The 17,280-nt window shown below is 44.7% G+C and overlaps 1 protein-coding gene across 1 annotated transcript in view; it reads right to left on the reverse strand.

Moving 5' to 3' along the window:
• TRIO (trio Rho guanine nucleotide exchange factor) overlaps positions 1-17,280 on the reverse strand; it is a gene marked incomplete at its 5' end in the record, with an annotated part of 308,650 nt that overhangs the window by 97,480 nt on the left and 193,890 nt on the right. The window contains 9 exons of the mRNA XM_025043545.1: positions 1,449-1,538; positions 2,128-2,197; positions 3,178-3,287; positions 3,895-3,961; positions 4,777-4,892; positions 4,993-5,187; positions 10,284-10,406; positions 13,743-13,858; positions 17,191-17,280. The exon at positions 17,191-17,280 is cut by the window's right edge and continues 58 nt beyond it. Of these exons, the coding sequence (XP_024899313.1) occupies positions 1,449-1,538; positions 2,128-2,197; positions 3,178-3,287; positions 3,895-3,961; positions 4,777-4,892; positions 4,993-5,187; positions 10,284-10,406; positions 13,743-13,858; positions 17,191-17,280 (977 nt within the window). The remainder of the gene's footprint in view (positions 1-1,448; positions 1,539-2,127; positions 2,198-3,177; positions 3,288-3,894; positions 3,962-4,776; positions 4,893-4,992; positions 5,188-10,283; positions 10,407-13,742; positions 13,859-17,190) is intronic.

Raw genomic sequence — 17,280 nt, forward strand, 5'->3', positions numbered from 1 at the left:
CCCCTTTTTCTAGAAAGCTGTTAGGATATCAACAAAAACTTCTTTGCTTATAAAATTTTACTTTGGATGGGAGAAGGCACAATTGGGGGTAAAAGAAGGATCTAGCTTACTGGTCAGTGGCATATCTAATGCTATTATTTCTACTTTGCATTTGTAATTCCGTTGTTTACATGTAATAAAGTCCTTGCTGATTCTGTTCCTCTCTGTGAAGGTGGGTGGGTGCCCTGTCGGTGTTATTCGCCACTCTGTGCCGGGCACCTATGACCGAGCGCTGATACATAAATGAGCCCCAGGACAATGGGCAACGATGCTGCACAACACAAATAACAGGCATGGAATTTGCAAATCTCTTAATTGGATGAGCGTGACTTCCGTTATTATTAAAGATATTTTAAGGCAAAGGGTTTTTTAAATGGCTCTGATTCGAAACATCGGAAGTGCCACACGCCCTCAATACTTAGGCCTTAAAGAATTCTAACTCTGCAGGTGGCCACACGGTGCTGGGCTTCTTCTAACGGCAAAGAGCTGGGTTTGTGGGAAATAGTGAAAAAGGCAGCACTGGGCAAGGAGAGGACTTTCCATCTACAAAGACAGTGAGGAATAATTACCGGGCATGAGAATGGCAACTAAGACAGGGCCGTCTACAGACAGGGTCCATCCCAAAGACAGAAACTAAAACTTATTCTAACTTCCCAGGCTTTCAGAGAAGGGCAGGTCATCTGCCATGCGCAAGTATAAAGACAGAAATGGCTGATATTCTCCTGGGCTTCTGCACCAAACTCTATCTAACATTCCAAGTACCTTCTCTTTCAACCAAAATATATTTGGCACACATTTGATGACATTCTAGAGACCCAAAAAGCATTCTGTATATTATATCATGAGGCTCTGTTCCTTTCTGTATTAAAAATCTTCCTACATTAGCTTTCAAAAAAAGCCAACCTGCGCCTACACTCACACGAACGAGGACACACGTAATGACCCTCTCAATGGGCCCAGAGGTCACAGTGCATCTTGCAGAATTTTGCTAGTTAGGCCACTTCTGGAAAATAACAACATCGTGAAATTAAAATGGAAAAAAATAAACGACTAAAAAAGATTCGAAGTTATTTTTGTTTTCGAGGGGAAAAGAAGCTTAAATTAATAGTTTATATCTTCTATGTGTAATATTACACGTAAAAATTTGTGATTATATGAAAATAGTAAGTAATGACATACGAACGTATGCCTATTAAAACCTGAATTTGTTACAGATACACAGTTTATTGTACTTGAGCTTTTAAAAACAGAAGAAAATATAAAAATGTCCCACCATAAATGGAACAGATAAAAATGAAAATGAAATATTGTCCCATCGAGGAGGCAGGAATTATGAGTAATGCTGAATTTGATGTATACCAAGTACGACTTAGGAAATTTCACGGCTTCTTTAGTAATCTATTACTTACATCGAAGTAGGATCCTGCATGCTCTAATATCAGCTGAGTAGAATCAGGCTTATTTTTGCAATAAGTGACATACATCTGAAACTTGTCTGCCTATAAACAAACAAAAAAATTAGAATATCTTTTTCCAATGGTGGTAAGTCAAACTACAATACTTTTATGTAGCTGTGTGTAATTTAGGCTCCAAATTAAAGAAACCACATTTTATAGAGAGAGCTATTAAAATCAGAAACGCATCCTGCTAATACCGCACACCTCCAGAAGCCTCCCAGACTGGGCAGACGGGGATGGGCATGACCTCTCTGCTCCCCAGCGATGGTCTGTGCAAGCCCGGGCAGCAGGCTTAGATGGCATGACCACCAGGTCACTCATCTGTCCCTCTCCTGGCTAGATGACCGTCCTCCGGCCGCCAGGGCAGGGCCGGGCACTCGTGAATCTCCAGGGCCACATGGGGGTCTGGGAAAATGAATGGTGTATTTCCAACCAATGCTACTGCCAATAAAAAGCTCACTGTGCCATCAGTAACGAATTGCAGAATATAATTCTTGGAGGCAAAGTCTGTTTCCATGTATGCAGATACCAGTAGGAGATGCCGACATTAAAGAAATAAACAGCATTCCTTCTAACTTCCTTCAAAGCCACCAAATAATTGTGAGAGAACCAGAAGCTGAGGTTTCGTTACCCAAGTGACAAAGCAATGTCCAACATCCTCTGGCAGCTGCTCATATTTTTCCAGCTCTTTGAGGAATATGCTGCAGAGAAGAAAAACGTTATCATATTATTATGGTGCTGTAAAACATTTTACTAGTGAGATATGTCAGAACGTGGAACCGAGCATACCACGAATCCAGGCAACCCCCTTAATTAGGGTAAGTTACGACTCCAAATGGCTAAGCAGTTCAGCCTTCACAAACTTCCTAACTGAAATTTTAACCCTGCAGCTTACTTCGGGGAAAGTGCTCTGTTTGGTAGCTAATGATGTAATGTACGGATGGAAATGGTAAGTGTCCACTTAGATTTCAATGTCTTTTGTTGGGGTGAGGGCGGGGCAGTGAGGAAGACCCCCTAGGTCTGTCCCGCATCGTCTTTCCACAGGCTACTGGGCTGGACGGACTTGTACCTTCCGCTGCTTTTAAAAACATCTCTGGGTGGTGAACACACCGTGTAATATACAGGTGACGTGTTATAGCCAAGGGACAGTCGAAACCGATATAATTTTATCAACCAATGTCGCTCCAGTAAATATAATAACATTTTTTAAAAATCTTAAAAAATAAAACCGTGGGCCTCCTGTCCCAATGGAAAGTGCGTCTTATTTTGGTCAGGCTACACATCTGTTCGAGCCTCATTTCCTTCTTCCCTTCTATCAGGAAAGACCGAACGCTGGCTCGCAGCCCGTGGAAACCTCTTCTTTCTTTAACCCGAAGTACTTTATGGAGCAGCCGATGACACAGCTTGAGAGAAGTTACGGTTCTTACTGAAACAGTTTTCATAGTTTTCCTAATCTTATTTTCTACCCAAAGTGAGCCTGTATTAAAACAGACGCTAGGATGTCAACCTTATTGAAGAAAGTTTGACAGGCTTCATTCAAATTTCAAAAAAAAAAAAAAAAAAATCACTGCCATCTGGGCTTAATTTAATCAGAAACGTGTATTTCTTGCTACGAAACTCTGACACGGTGCCTCGATTTCACGGGTACCCAGTGCCAGGCCCGCGAAGGTGAAGCACTCACTTGTTATGGAACTCATAGATCTCCAGCATGTTTCCGAAGATCACGAGCTCCTTGTTCACGATGCCGGGCGGGATCTCCTCCACGCCGCTGGTCATTTCCCACAGGTAGGTCTGCCAGGAGGAAACAGAGGGGTCAGACGAAAACCGGCAGCAAAGTTTCAAGAAACGGGTATTTCTGAATCTGTAAATATGTGCCAGGAGTTAATGAATATCTGAAAATATACCTTAAGGACATAGCTTTTTATAAAACTACATGAAAAAAATTAAAAGAAAAAAAAAAAAGCTCATCAGTTGCTATAATACTGGAGAACAGTTTTCTTATTCTTTGGCTCTGAACTTATTCTCAGCTCCTGATCTGGGAGTTAACCTACTCCACAAGGCACAACAAATGTTCATAAAACTACTGAGTATTACGCGCTGATCATAATTAGCAGGCACATTTCTCTGAAGCTGCTGTCAAATTCTAAGCAAAGAGAATGTCAGCCAGGCTGTCATGTGATAAATGGAATGAGAGGATTAACGCTGCATCATCCCTGTCATGAGCAAAAAACAAGCCTAGAACTTCACAGAAGCGTGGCAGCATGAAGCTGGCTGCTTAACACACTTTAAATCTCAAAAACAACAACAAAAAGTGTGATTATTTTAAGAACGACTGATAGGTGAGAATAAATACAAGATTAGACTCAATCTAAATAAACAAGCAAAAAAACTTACTTACATCCATACACTCCCGGAGGTCCCTTACGTAAGCCTTTTCGGTTTGAATTAGCTCAGCCATTATGAACCTGAAACAGAGGACAGCAGACAGTTTAGCTCACAGTCAGGATACGTGCTTTTTTAACTACCTGCTTTTATGGTTTATGAAGTAATAAGGTGGTTTGAAAAACATCAGTCAGTAATGTGTTTTGGAGAATTAAATCAAGAGGAGACAGAATGACAGTCACCAATTCAAAAGAAAAAACAGTTTGGAAAAAGTTCTGTTGAGGTGCCTAAGATCAGGGTTCCAAAGCCAGCGGAGTGGCCGTGCGGGGCTGGGTGACGCTTTGCTGCGGGGCCATCCTATCCTGGGCCTTGGAGGGTGTTTAGCAGATCCCTGGTCTCCACCCACTAGATGCCAGCAGCACTCTCCCCTCCCTGCTATGTAACAACCAAAAATGTCCCCACACTGCCAATGTCACCCAGGGAACTGGACTGCCCCCGACTGGGAGTCGACTGGGAGTCGCTGCTTTAGAGCAATCTTCTGTCTTTATTAGTATCTTGTATAGTTTACTAATTGGCAACTTTTAAACACCTCCGCTTATGTTATTAATTTCTTCTCAGGATTGCTATTCATGATCTGTGGATGAGAAAAGATACTGTAACAATTTGTCAACCCACTTGATGGGGGCATAGGGAATAAAAACTAAGATACTGTCTCTGAATCAGGTGATAAGGGGACAGTGGACACAGAGGCCTTTGAACTGCAAAAAGTAAGCACATTCAGAGCAATAAGAGGCAGTAATACTGTCTGGCTTCCAAGCACACAGAGAAGCCTGTTTGTCCAAGTGACATTTTCTTTACTTTTTCGGTGAATCTGGCAGGTTCTGAAAGACTGGCTTACTCTTTCCTGCGGGCGGATTTCCGTTTTTCTTCGTTAAGCTCATGAGCAGCATCACGCAGTTTCACCTCTGACCCAGGGATACTGGCAGGGATGATGTCGAGCTGAAGACTTTTACTCTGTGGGATAAGAAAGTCAATGAACTTCAGTGAACTTAGTCAATAAACAGGACACGAGGAAGAACGCTGTGACTGACTCGGTTTGCACAAGGCGATTTACCGATTTGTTGGAATCTGAAGAAATCCCCAGGGCTTTCTCCAGAGAGGTCCTGTACTTCTCCATCCGCAGAGAGAAATCTCTGTACCTCTTATCCACGGCAGTGACACATTTTTTTATCTCTGCCGCATGGGCATGCCCTTTTTCACAAAAGCCATCAGCCAGCTGTATCAATAGTTTCACTCTCTCTTTGGTTTGCTACAAAAAAAAAAAAACAAAACAAAAAAAAAAACAGGAAAGTATTGTGAAGCAAATGAAGCCAACTGCCAGAAACCAGAAACGGTGGCGACTTGCCTACAACTCGGCTCTGAACAGGAGAAAGAACTGCTGGTGACAGAAACTAAATAAAGCTCTCAGTGCACCGAGCTCCTCTCCCTGACCCTAGACGAGCCCTTCTTCCTCAGCCCTTCTGCAATGAGTGGCATTTTTAGGATCTTGAATAATAATAATAAAAAAAAACGCCTAGACTTTCTCTCAACATCTTCATCTGGCAGATGCTCGGTAAAAATTTGCAGAAGTGTTCAGGACGTCCTCTCTACAGTTCCAAGACCCTCTGCCTCTGACCTTATCCGGGTCGGTGACAAAGACACATCCCTGCTTCATGCGCATTTATTCTCCTGGCCCAGTTAGATGGAAAGCTTTCGAGGCAGCATCTGAGATCCTGGTTTTCCTGAGGCACGTGTGGCAGAAGTTCTCCCCGTGGCAGACACTCGACCAAACCCCCGCCCAGTGTCCTCCACATCGCGTGCTCAGGCCGTTTTTAACTCCCAGGAGGGAAAGTCACTAGTCAGGAAATTTTCTCCCAGGGGTATTTTAAATTTTGTTTCCTGCTTTAGAACTCTCTCTTTTAAAAAAATATTATTTTACATGTACATAGCAAAGGTCTTAAGTTAAGCATAACTTTCTTATTTTCATACAGTTCAGGATAACCATGAAACATCGGTTCTGTACACATGGCGGTAACTTCACTCAACTCTGGTTTTTCATCAGCTCTTCGGCCACATCCGCTTCACTTATTTTCACTACGAGGCTTCCTTCCACAGTGACACTGGCCTTGCACAGGACCAGTTACTCTTCTGCTGTGGAACCTGCTTTTCTCAGATAAGCAGATAACTAGAAAATCTTTATGACTAACATTCAGGAAATTGGCTTTAAAAATCCCCAAACGGAAGGTCAGAGTTCAAAACCTGGATAAATTATCTTAGTTTGTACAATAAAAGTTCTGAGCCAGAAATCACCAGGTAACCTGTAAAGTCAGCTGTAAAGATCCTCAGACTCGGACACCAAACCTGGGCAGCTGGGAGAGAGGCCGGTCCCCTGCGGCCAGCGCGAGCCCTCCAGGCAGGCTCCTGTCTTCTGTCCCTCCTCCCTGCAATCCTCACCCCCCAGATGCCTCCGCAGACGCTGCACGTCTTTGCCCTCTCGGCTCCCTTAAAACTGTAACTTGCCGCCCGCCCCAGTACCCTTCCCCTCTGCCCTGTCTCCGACAGCATGCACCGCGTTCTAACCGGGGTGTGATTACTGTCTGTCCCTCTCCTGTGAGAAGGGTCCAGAGCAGGACAGGGATATTTGTTTTTCATACTAATATCTCATGCACCTCCATGTGTCTGGCACGTCAGGAACACTCACCAAATGTTTACTGAGAAAATAAATGAACATTAGGTTCTTTACGCAAGCGTGTTTATGTCTGTAAATTTAATTGGCATGGTACTTTTAACAGGTATGAATACATATTCTTCAAAAAAAAAAGAAAAAAGAAAAAGGAAAACACAACCCAAGGAACATAAATACATCTGTGAAAAAAAATCAATATTATAAGTTCTGTAAGAGCTATTCATTGTACAAAGTCAGCAAAATTTAAAATACAAGATTTTAGGGCCTTCGTTTTATGAGAAAATGAACTCAAGTAAACTAAAAGGAAAATATTTGCTAAATCTTCTGACTTGTCACTAGCATGACACCTTTCTGACGATGTTAAGACAAGCCTAATTACAAACCAAGGAAATAAGAAGGCCAAGTTTCAGATCTGGAAGCTTAAATCCCAAAAGGAATTAACTTAGAAACATCACTAAATCTTCCTATCGAAGAGAATTAACATGACGAATGTAGGATTTTTAAATCAGGCTGTCTAGATCAGGTTAAACTTCTGTGTGCCAAGGTATGAATCCGCTGGAAAGCACGGAAGAGGGGTGCTGTACCCCACTGAAGCGCTTCTCTTCACCGTCACGAATGCCATCAGGGGAGGGTCCTGCAAACTACGCGTCTCTCTGAGGGGTTACGAAAACTATTTGTGTTTTAAGTGCTGGGGATATAGAAGTAAAGATTAAAAAGACCACGCAGCTTGCCTCGATTAAAACAGAAAACAAAAAACAGCAAGAAACTACAGGAAGGTTTCTGTGTATGTCTAACGCACATCACAAAACAGACCAGCTGCCACCGTGTCACACCAAGAGACGGATTCCGATGATATGAAACCAAATGCACCATAGCAGACTTCCTACAGGCTAGGCCTGGTACACTGACAAATCTTTCCTCCACGTGTAAACTTCCTTTAAACAAAACATGCTCATCGCATAGTCAAGGGCTTCTCAGTGGGGTCCGCCCTGGCCTCTCCGTCAGAGATGGCACCCCCCCCTCCCGCAGCGATCTTCGTTTTCGTCATTTAACGTGTACGTGTGTACGTAGTTCCCCGTTTATCATGTTACCGCCTGTTTCTCTAACCAGAACGTGCGACCCGAGTCCAGCACCCAGCACAGTTCCTTTACGTAGGAGGGAGCTCAATAATCATCGAATGAATGGTGGGATCAAAAAATTAAGTGCAATGAGTGTGCTAATCCTGATTTTATTTTGATTTTAATTAGTATTTTTAAAATGCATTGAGTTGCAAATGAATCGAGTTGAGCCTTAGTGATGAGAGGCTTTATTTCCATTAACACCGAAAATGTTACAGTGCTAATTACTGTAACAGTTGGAGTAGAAGGCTGTCCCCTCTGACTGAAAGATTCTGTACATAACAACAAAAAAAAGTCTTCCTGGAAGACGGTACGAGAGGGTGACAGAGGATGCAAGAAAGTGGCCAGTTTCAACAGGAGAAATGAAATGACATCTCCAAGCACCAAAGCAGAGGCTTTCTGATGAAAAGAAAGGCAACCGGAAACCAGAGGAAAATAGTTGCTAAGGAAAAAAAGTGACAGGTGTTCTTTCAAAATCTACCAGTTCCTCTTCGCAAAACCGAATCAACATACCCAACGACGGAAACGGCTCTGTATATTTGGGAAACAGACAGGTCAGATGTTGCCTATGATTTTAGATACTTTTTGAAAAATAAAATACAAGGCCCAAAAAATGCCTGTTCTGCTCATTCTTCCAATGACACCACTCCAGGTTTGAGAAGGGAAATCTGGGAATAATGGGAAAACCCTTCTGTACACACTCCCTTGGTGGAACAGAGCTGCCATGCCCAACTCCAGGCGGTGGCATTCACATCACGGTCTCGTGCTTGGCGCCCCCTGGAGTTGTGCAGGGAAAAGGCGGCCGGCCAGTGGGGGAGCATCACTGAAACTGTTGTCAGCAAAGAGGAGATGATCTCACGGCTCCCTCTGGGTACCTCTTACGTATTTTCTTCATAACTCTAGCATCAAAGGATATTCAGAGAAACATACAGATCGCATCGTGCACATGATAACGATAACTTATCATTCGACTGTTAACAGAAATGACGACCCCACAGCTGCGGCTGCGCTGTAGGCAGGGGCAGGAAAGGGCATGATCCTCACCTGCAGAGGCAGGCCAGGCCAGGCCAGATCCCCGCAGCCGAGCGGGCGCCCTCCTCTGGACACTCAAGGCCCCTCCGTCACCGTGCGGCCATCGCTCACTGCCGGCTTGCCTGAGCCCGTCCTCCCCAAATGCTCCCGGTGCCCCCGCTGGGTGCCAGGTCTCCGCACCGAGCCCTGCAGCGGTCAGTGTGCAGCCCCACCACACCGCAGGCTTCTCTGGAAGAGGGCCCAGGGGTTCCCGGAGCCCAGCGCCCAAGGCTCAGTGGAAGGAAACAGCTCAGAGATGGGGAGCCGAGGGGGCAGGAGCAGAGCGCCGGGAAGAAGGGCAGGAGGAGTCAGAAATTGTTACAGAAAACATAAAAAAGTGCAACTAAACATAATACAGTGTAGCTGCCTTCACTCTAAATGATCTAAAAGTTCCTCTTTCATATGTTTTCAAAGCCAGGGTAAGGGCCACACACACACAAAAGAATCAATCTTTTTACTTGATAAGAACACTTGTTGTGAACCAAAAATATTATCTGGCTTGACCATTTATTTTCTGCTCTTAAATTTGAATTTAATTTTCAGCATCAGAAAAAGAGGCACTTCTGAAAATATTACAAAGAATGTATATTCTAAAACTTTGAAAACCAAAAAAAGGAAAGAAGGCCACAGGTTGAGAAGGGGACTCTAAAGAAGCCTCAAAATTGTTCTGAGGTAAGAGAAAGACTTGCTCTCTGCAGGAATATCCTTCAGCTGGGGAAAACCATGCCACGGTGTGGATCCTTACGGGTTTGCTTAAATATTTACTCACATATACTACACGTGCCATAAAGATATATTTAATTCGACTTTGATTTTTAGGAGAAAGCTGAAAACGCCTCCAGTTTTATAAACCTATGAACAAGCACTAACGGCACTGACCAAAACTGCCAACTCTAACAGCTTCGAGGCTTGACTGAGGGAAGGCGATGCTACTGTAACAATTTTCACTAAAGACGAGAAAAGGGAACACCCACAGAAGCTCACATCCACGCCAAGCTGGCAACGCCAAACGGCACTCCAGAAAAAAAGGGAAGGCGATGCTACTGTAACAATTTTCACTACAGACGAGAAAAGGGAACACCCACAGCTCACATCCAAGCCAAGCTGGCAACGCCAAACGGCACTCCAGAAAAAGAGCACGTACTCAGAAAATACCTTAGAAAACAGAAAGAAACGAGAAGAATAACGAAAAGGACAAAGGAGGAGGGAAAAAAAAGGGAGGGGGAGGAGATGGGAAGTAACGGAAGAAATCAGAGGAGCAAAAGCGAGATCAATGAAGAGAAAACTGAGGTGCGGACGTGACAGGCAGAAAAAAGCGCCACAAACTCGACGTGTCCCGATCCATTTGGGTCGCCCTGTTTCTCCAGTTGCGCGAGGTAATTCTTAAAGGGATACTTTTGAGAACGGCCTTATCTGGCCAAAGCGTCCCGTTCTGGGTTCGAAGCCGACGCGCAGCCACTGAGCAGGTGTGTGCGGCCGCCCCGAACGTACCTTCGCAGTGATCTGGAACTCCTCGTGCTCCTTCAGCAGCTCCTGCGTGTGCTGTATGCTCGAACCCGTGGAGGTGTGCGTGGACAGGTAGAACTCCCCATTGTCATGGATCCACTCGAGAGCCTAGAGAGAGGAAGGAAACACGTCACGGCTGAACCTTGGTGAAGGAGTCCAAATTCCTTAGCATCGCACTGAAATGCGAAGTTACAAACCAGGGCTGGCACGCATCGAGAAACGCTCCCTCAAAGAGAGACAAGTTTCTGAAATAAGCATCGTAATTCTAAAATGAACAACAACAAAAAAAATTGTCATTCCAGAAAGTTGTAACTGTGTTGCTACCATAACAACAATAAAAAGGTCAAGAGTTTCTTGTAACCAGGAATCTTAAGTCGCAGTGAAAGTACAATGAAAGAAACCACAGCTGAGACTCTTTTCCCAGAATGCTGAGCGTGTGGGCGAAGGGGTGGTCTGAGACCCTCGCATTTTCACGTATTGAGATGCTCACTGGAACTTGAGCTCTTACTGCGGAGTTCTAACCAGAAAAAAAAAGAATGCAGATGAGAATTCCTCACTTTCCAAAGCACAGTTTTAGGCCTTTTTTTCTCTTCTGTATCCAGTGAGTACCCATCCACGTTATACACGAATGCGTCTGAGGGGAGACGCTGGCAGAGGACCTGGCTTCGCCCTTCCAGCTGTAGGACATGACCAAGCCTGGAGAGCCAGGGGCCACCAAGGTTCAGAATGCAACAGTGACACCTTCTCACTCATCCATTCTCTCATGGTTTCCGATGGAAGCCAATTTTTTTCTTCTATTTTCATCTATCTGAAGTGAAATTGGACTCATATTTAAAACACACGCATCTAAAAAAGCAATGCTTTGGAAAAGCAGCATAAATAAGGAGAAGCTTTTATATTTGCCCTTCGTAATCTCTAAGATGTTCGTCCACTATGATTTGCTGGTCTCGGAACAGAAAGATGTCCTACTGGACACTTCACAGCATTTACAGTGTTTCAGAAGAAAAAATGAAAGGAAATCATGACCGATTAGCTGGCATGCGGCTTACTGGCTGGGGCTTCACTGTCACCCCTGAGCGTGGGACCCTGCCTCGGCATCAGTGCTAATAATACCGACTCCAAAGCAGGGCTGGGAGCCGTTTCTGTCAGTTTGTTCCCAGGTCCCTCCCTGATTTCTCCATTCATGCAGCCAATGGTCCCCGCCCACGGAGGGGGGAATGAGCAGGCGTAGGCTTTGCCACGGCAGGCAGGGCGGGGGAGGGAGGTGAAGACAGACCACAAGGGACACTGAGGAGTGGGGACACCTACTCAGAGGGGAGGTCCGTGGGGCAGGTGCCTGGGCTGGGACCTGCTCTCTGGGAGGGAGGGCTCTGCAGGCGGGCGAGGGGTGGGCGCCAGGGCCGGAGCTGGGCGAGATGGGAGCAGCACAGGACGGGGGTGAGGCTGCGTGGGGCGCGGGGGGTTCTGGGGGGCTACAGACGGACCTGGGACTTTTGTCTGAAAGCTGGAGGGGCTGCTGTGTGGAGAGGGGCCTGGACTGAGGGGAGTGGCACCCGTTAGCAAACTGGTTCAGAGGCTCGGACGGGACACGGCTGGCTCTCTGCTGTGATGGCTCTGGGTGAGTGAGGGGAAGGCAGGTCTGACACGCGTGGACGTCTGCGCCTGCGGAACCCACGAGGGGTGACGGTGGCAAGATGAGGGAGAAGGAATCGGGAACCGCACACCCTGTACAATGAGGCGCATGCAGGGGACAGGGACTGAGCCCAGGTCTGCCTTCCGTGAGGCCGGAGTGGAGCCATGCCAAGGAGGCGGCAGGGATGGTGAGTCCAGAGAGCAGAAACAGAGGCCAGGGCCGGGACACAGCGACGGAGGAGATAAGAAGAGAGGAGAGAGAAACAGGAGCCCTGGAGAAAAAAACCCACGCTCAGGGGCCGAGATAAGGAAGAGGGGGCAGCAGAGAGCCTGGGCGGAGCGCGGCAGGCGGGGCTGCCAGAGGACGGCCAGGGCAGAAGTCACCCGTCTACCACCAGGGGGACTGTGACCTCAGGGCACCATCCTGAGAAATGCCACCAGCCGGGGGCCTCAAAGACGGTGTTGTGAGCAGCTGACATTTACTGCGCAGCTGTGACCACAGTGAGGAACAGAACCCAACAGGGCCACAAGGCCAGTGGGTCGCCATCAGTCACGGCCTACACGTAATGATTCTATTTTTGGCAAACGAGATGACTTTAGAAAAAAGCAACAACACGTTTTCTCTGTCAAGGAAATTAGTTACAATTTGGTTTTGTGTAGCTGAATGATTCCCGTCTTTTAACAAATAAATAATAAAGATATGTGAGAAAGAATTATGAAACAATCGCTGATTAGAAACAAATCGCTAATTAGTCCCTCATAAATCTGAAACATGGCTGAACTGTTTTTAAATACAGTATTAAGAAAATGTACTTTAAACATTAAAAATACTACTGCTTGCCACCTCTGTTGGGAATATTATAACTGCGCCTGGTAAAGTCAGCCAAGATGAGAAAGTAGGCGCTGGGCCCGTGGGCCATGAAACCCCGTTTATCAAACTAGGGGACTGAGCAGTTCTGCCCACCGTGAGGCTAACATCTACCGAATTGTAACAAAACGGGAAGCCTGTGCTGAGATGACTTAATCTTTCTTAGGCCATAAGCTTTAACTGAATGCCTACTCTGTGACAGGCACATAGTAGGTTGACAGGTGGATTCGAAAGCTGGTCCAGGTCTGACGTGGTAACTACAGACTGACAGCAGTAAAGAGGCCCCATGACTCCAGGCTGCCTGACAGGGAGGGTGTGAGGCAGCTCTCCGGATTCTTATGCTACCGTTAAGGCCAAAGAGAAGTGACAGGGACCTTCGTGCTGAAGTTAGGCGTCAGACAGACTTCGCCCCAAAATGACCTTCCACGACAGACCACACAAGCAGAAGCGCTTATCCCAAAATGACTTCAGAAGGGAGGAGGCTTCAAACGTGTACTCCTGATGTTCTGCATTATCCAAATGCATGACTATCTTAACAACTCTATCACATTTCGTAGTTTTAGCTCAGTTTACCTGAAGAACAAAATTTTACCTTCAACATATACATATAGCAAGATAAAAACCACCCATCATAGTATTTACACAAGTACAGAACCCGGATTCCACAATGATTTTTATATCGTCGTCTCGATTATAAGTTGCAGTTTGCTGTGAGGTAATGGTGCCAGAAGCCAGCTGAGGGGACGTTTGCTGAGGGCAGAAATCACCAAGTGACACACTTCCACGAGGGTCTGGGGCTTTCTGACTTAGAACAAACTCACTTAAGAGGCACTACTGTTTCGATCATTAGAAAGTGGTTTGGAAACTGCCAGAAGGTCAAACCTGCCCGCCCAACGGTGGCAGTCTACGCGGAGGGCGCCGGGAAGCCCGGCCAGATGACTGACCTGTTTGGCACTTCGCTCGAAGACCACGTACTGCTGGCACTGGTCTAGCCGTCTCTTTCGCATGGTCCAGTAATGTAATACCCTGTTCTCCCGCTGGAAGAGTTCATTCAAGATATCTGAGAGGACAGAGAGAAAGACGTATGTTGGCGTTTGCAATCGGTGAAAATCCCATTCGTTTCTACTTAAAGGCTTTTTATATAAATGCCACTGCAAGACAGACTATTAAAGGAAGAAGCCACACTGCTGCTTGCTCAGTGTTCTCCACGAACACGTCAACCAGACCTCTCCTTATTCCCTTGCTCCAAGGGAATTTACTGTCTGATGACAGAGACCTCTGGAAACTTAAGGCTGGTCTCTAGCCTCGGTTTGGTCCCCGGATCGGTGGGACGTACTATGCATCTCCTGCTGGGGCAACCTGACAACGGCGGGAAAAAATCAGTATTAGATATTTTGTTCGAGACCATTAAAACCTCCCCGTAGAAGGAATTTAGTGTACATTAGCGGGTGTGTGTCAAAATGGTGAATGAAATATTAGAAGACAAAGGTTTTTTTGTTTTTTTTTTAAAGATAAAAACAAAAACATAAATCTTTAGAAGGATGGACATGAAGTAGAGCAGCACAGAGCAAGGAAGGCCAAAAATCTCTGATTAGGTAAAAATTGAGAATGTCATAACCGAACAATGACCACCATAAAAATATCACACCAGGAGAAAGGTAGGAAAAACTTTTGAGGAAACGTAGACAGAGACCTAATTTACTTCGCAGTCAACAGAAAAAAGATGAACGATCCATAAAAACATGAAGCTTGTGATTTTTAAAATATGGCCACTACATATACAGAAACACGTTCAACCTCATTCAAACACGGTGACTGTCTTTCCGCATCTGCCTGGCACGGACCATGCTGGCAGAGCTGGAGGGGCAGGGGGACAGGTGCTCACGATCCTGTGATGCTGGAGGAGGAATATGGAGCACGATGGTTGTAGAGGACGATGTGGCAGGTGTGTGCGCCTCTGGACCAGAATTTACCTTTCAGGTGTACGGTGCTTACGCAAGCACTCAAAATGATCTGCACTCGGGCACATGGACACTGAGGCACTTTGGGAAAAAGTGGCAGCAATGTACGAGCCCGCAAATTGGGGGACATCAGTTACAAAATCACTATACTGGACATTAAAAAAATAGAGCATGTCTTTTAACTCTGATATAGAAAGATGACCAAGATATATATTAAAGCAAAAGAAGTAAACTGCAGAGAAATACAGTCCATTTAAGTTAAAAAAAAAAAAGGGGGGGGAGGGGGCAGGATAGGTGAGTTTAGAGTATGTTTAGATTTCTATGTTTAGATTTCTCTACATGTTTAGATTTATATGCACAGACAGGATACACAAAGATATCTCGACAGTGGTTACCACTGGCAAAGGAACTGGGTAATTTATATACATTTGCACGCTTTAAAAACTTTTTACAGTTAAGTCTGTTTTACTATAGAAGCTTATTAAATAAACAGACAAAAAGCTTTAGAAAAAGATTCCCAAGACTGAAATTGCAAGTCAAATAAATAGTACCTAGACTATAACTTCGCTGTATTGGAAAACCTTAAAAACATTAAGTTTTCCATAAATATTTACTGAGTGCGGGAGGCCGGGTGCTCTGTGAGAAACGAGAATCTGCGAGCAGCATTCCCCCGTCAACTCAGGGGTCCTGCTACGTTATCCGTACTCTACTGAAGAAGTGAACTAGCTTCATGAAACAAATGAAGACTCTGAAATTTGAAGACCGTCAAAAATTCAGCTTCCACTTAAACGGGAATGTCACACATGGAAATTAAAATAAACCACTGCGTCTTTTCTAGTCTCTGATTCCCACAGTCTCTATCCAGGGTGGGGCTGATTTGGGGCAAGAAAGCGGCAGGGCAGAATGGCACCTGGGCTGCCTCAAGCTCCTGAGGGACCATCTGACCACGTGGGCTGACCCTCTCTGGCCCGTACCCTCTAGGGTCATCCTGTCCCTTCTGGCACCATCGTCCATGCATAAATCAACTGCACTGCCCCACCCAGAAACCTTTCATCCTCAAGTCTACGGTGACACAAACAGAATGTTTCTTTAATTCTCCACAGCATCCAGCAGTTGATAAACACGAGCAAAGGCATGACTGTGAGTGAGTGGGTGCATGGAACGTACCCTTCCCTCACACAGGCACACTCCTATCAGACCTAGAAAGGACCAGAACACCTTCGCTCACAGCAGAGTCTGGCCAACAACCATAGGCAACACTGAGAGATGGGAGATAGGAAATGATTTTTATATGAAACGAGCCAAGTAAACTGATTACCAAAGCCAATAACTTGCTGGCAATGAAGGCCTGTTTGTTTCTGCTGAAAAATGACTGCTCTTGTTAGTTGCTCATTTTTCCCAAGAGAAAAGGCCACTGATTAATAAGTGTAAATCTCATGTTGAGCTTAAAGGATTGTGTCAGTGTGAGAGAAAATTATTCTGTGACAACTAACAGATAAATCAGATCGACAGGGAGTGGAATACAGAAAGTTTTTTGCGAGTCATGCTGTTTTAAAGAAGTGTGAGATGAATCATTTGTTAACTGATTATTGCAATTTTTTCCTATAAAAGATTCTAAGAGTGCAGCTGTGTGACCTCGGCTTCCTCCTATTTTTTGTACTGACTCCCAAGGCTCGTGGTGAGGATTAAAGCTGACAGATGGTGCCTTAATATCAAGACTGTGTTAAACACCTCTCTTCATTTTCTCAGGATCCATTTCCATGTCATTTTAATTAAATCTGCAAAAACTAAGATTAAATTTAAGTTTTAAATTATATAACACCTGAATGCATTTTCATTGTAAAATAGTCAATCAGAATTCTACAGAGTAAAAATTATAAGTCCTCTTCACTTCCATCCACACCAATGCTATTTATTGTTTAGTGTGTTTTCCCAGATCTCTTTCTATGCATTTACATGTTTCTATGCATTAAAAACATGGTTTGATAGGTTTTTATGCTCAGATGATATCAAACTATTAAATATGTTAATTTCATTTTGCAATTTGCTTTCATTAACAATGCTTTAAGTATATAAAATTGACAATAACTTTATGGCAATAATATTGGTATGTGATTTTGTAATTTAAACTTATAAAAATACTTTGCCTGTAGATAACTCTAGTTTTCATTTCCCCCCCGATTTATATTTTCATTTCCTTTAACAAAACAGTCAATGCCAATACATAACATCCTGAATGCTTTTTCTCCCTGATCATATTCTTCAACTTTATTCAATAAATTATCAATCTGTACACTTAATATTTTATGATTAAACTTGGATAATTAACAGGAAATGGACATTTAAAACGAAGCCCTGGAGCAACACTTGAGACCATCCTGCCAGGTTCCCTCCATGACGCATAGGAAAGCCGGCTCCTGGCCACACTCACTCTTCACTTGCTGTTCGGGGGCTTTGGTGTGCGTCACCATTCCGGGCACGTTCACACTGTTCCTGTGCAGGTACTTCAGGAAGACGTCGG

This window comes from Pteropus alecto, unplaced genomic scaffold (assembly GCF_000325575.1).
Source record: "Pteropus alecto unplaced genomic scaffold, ASM32557v1 scaffold152, whole genome shotgun sequence".
NCBI classification, from domain to species: Eukaryota; Metazoa; Chordata; class Mammalia; order Chiroptera; family Pteropodidae; genus Pteropus; species Pteropus alecto.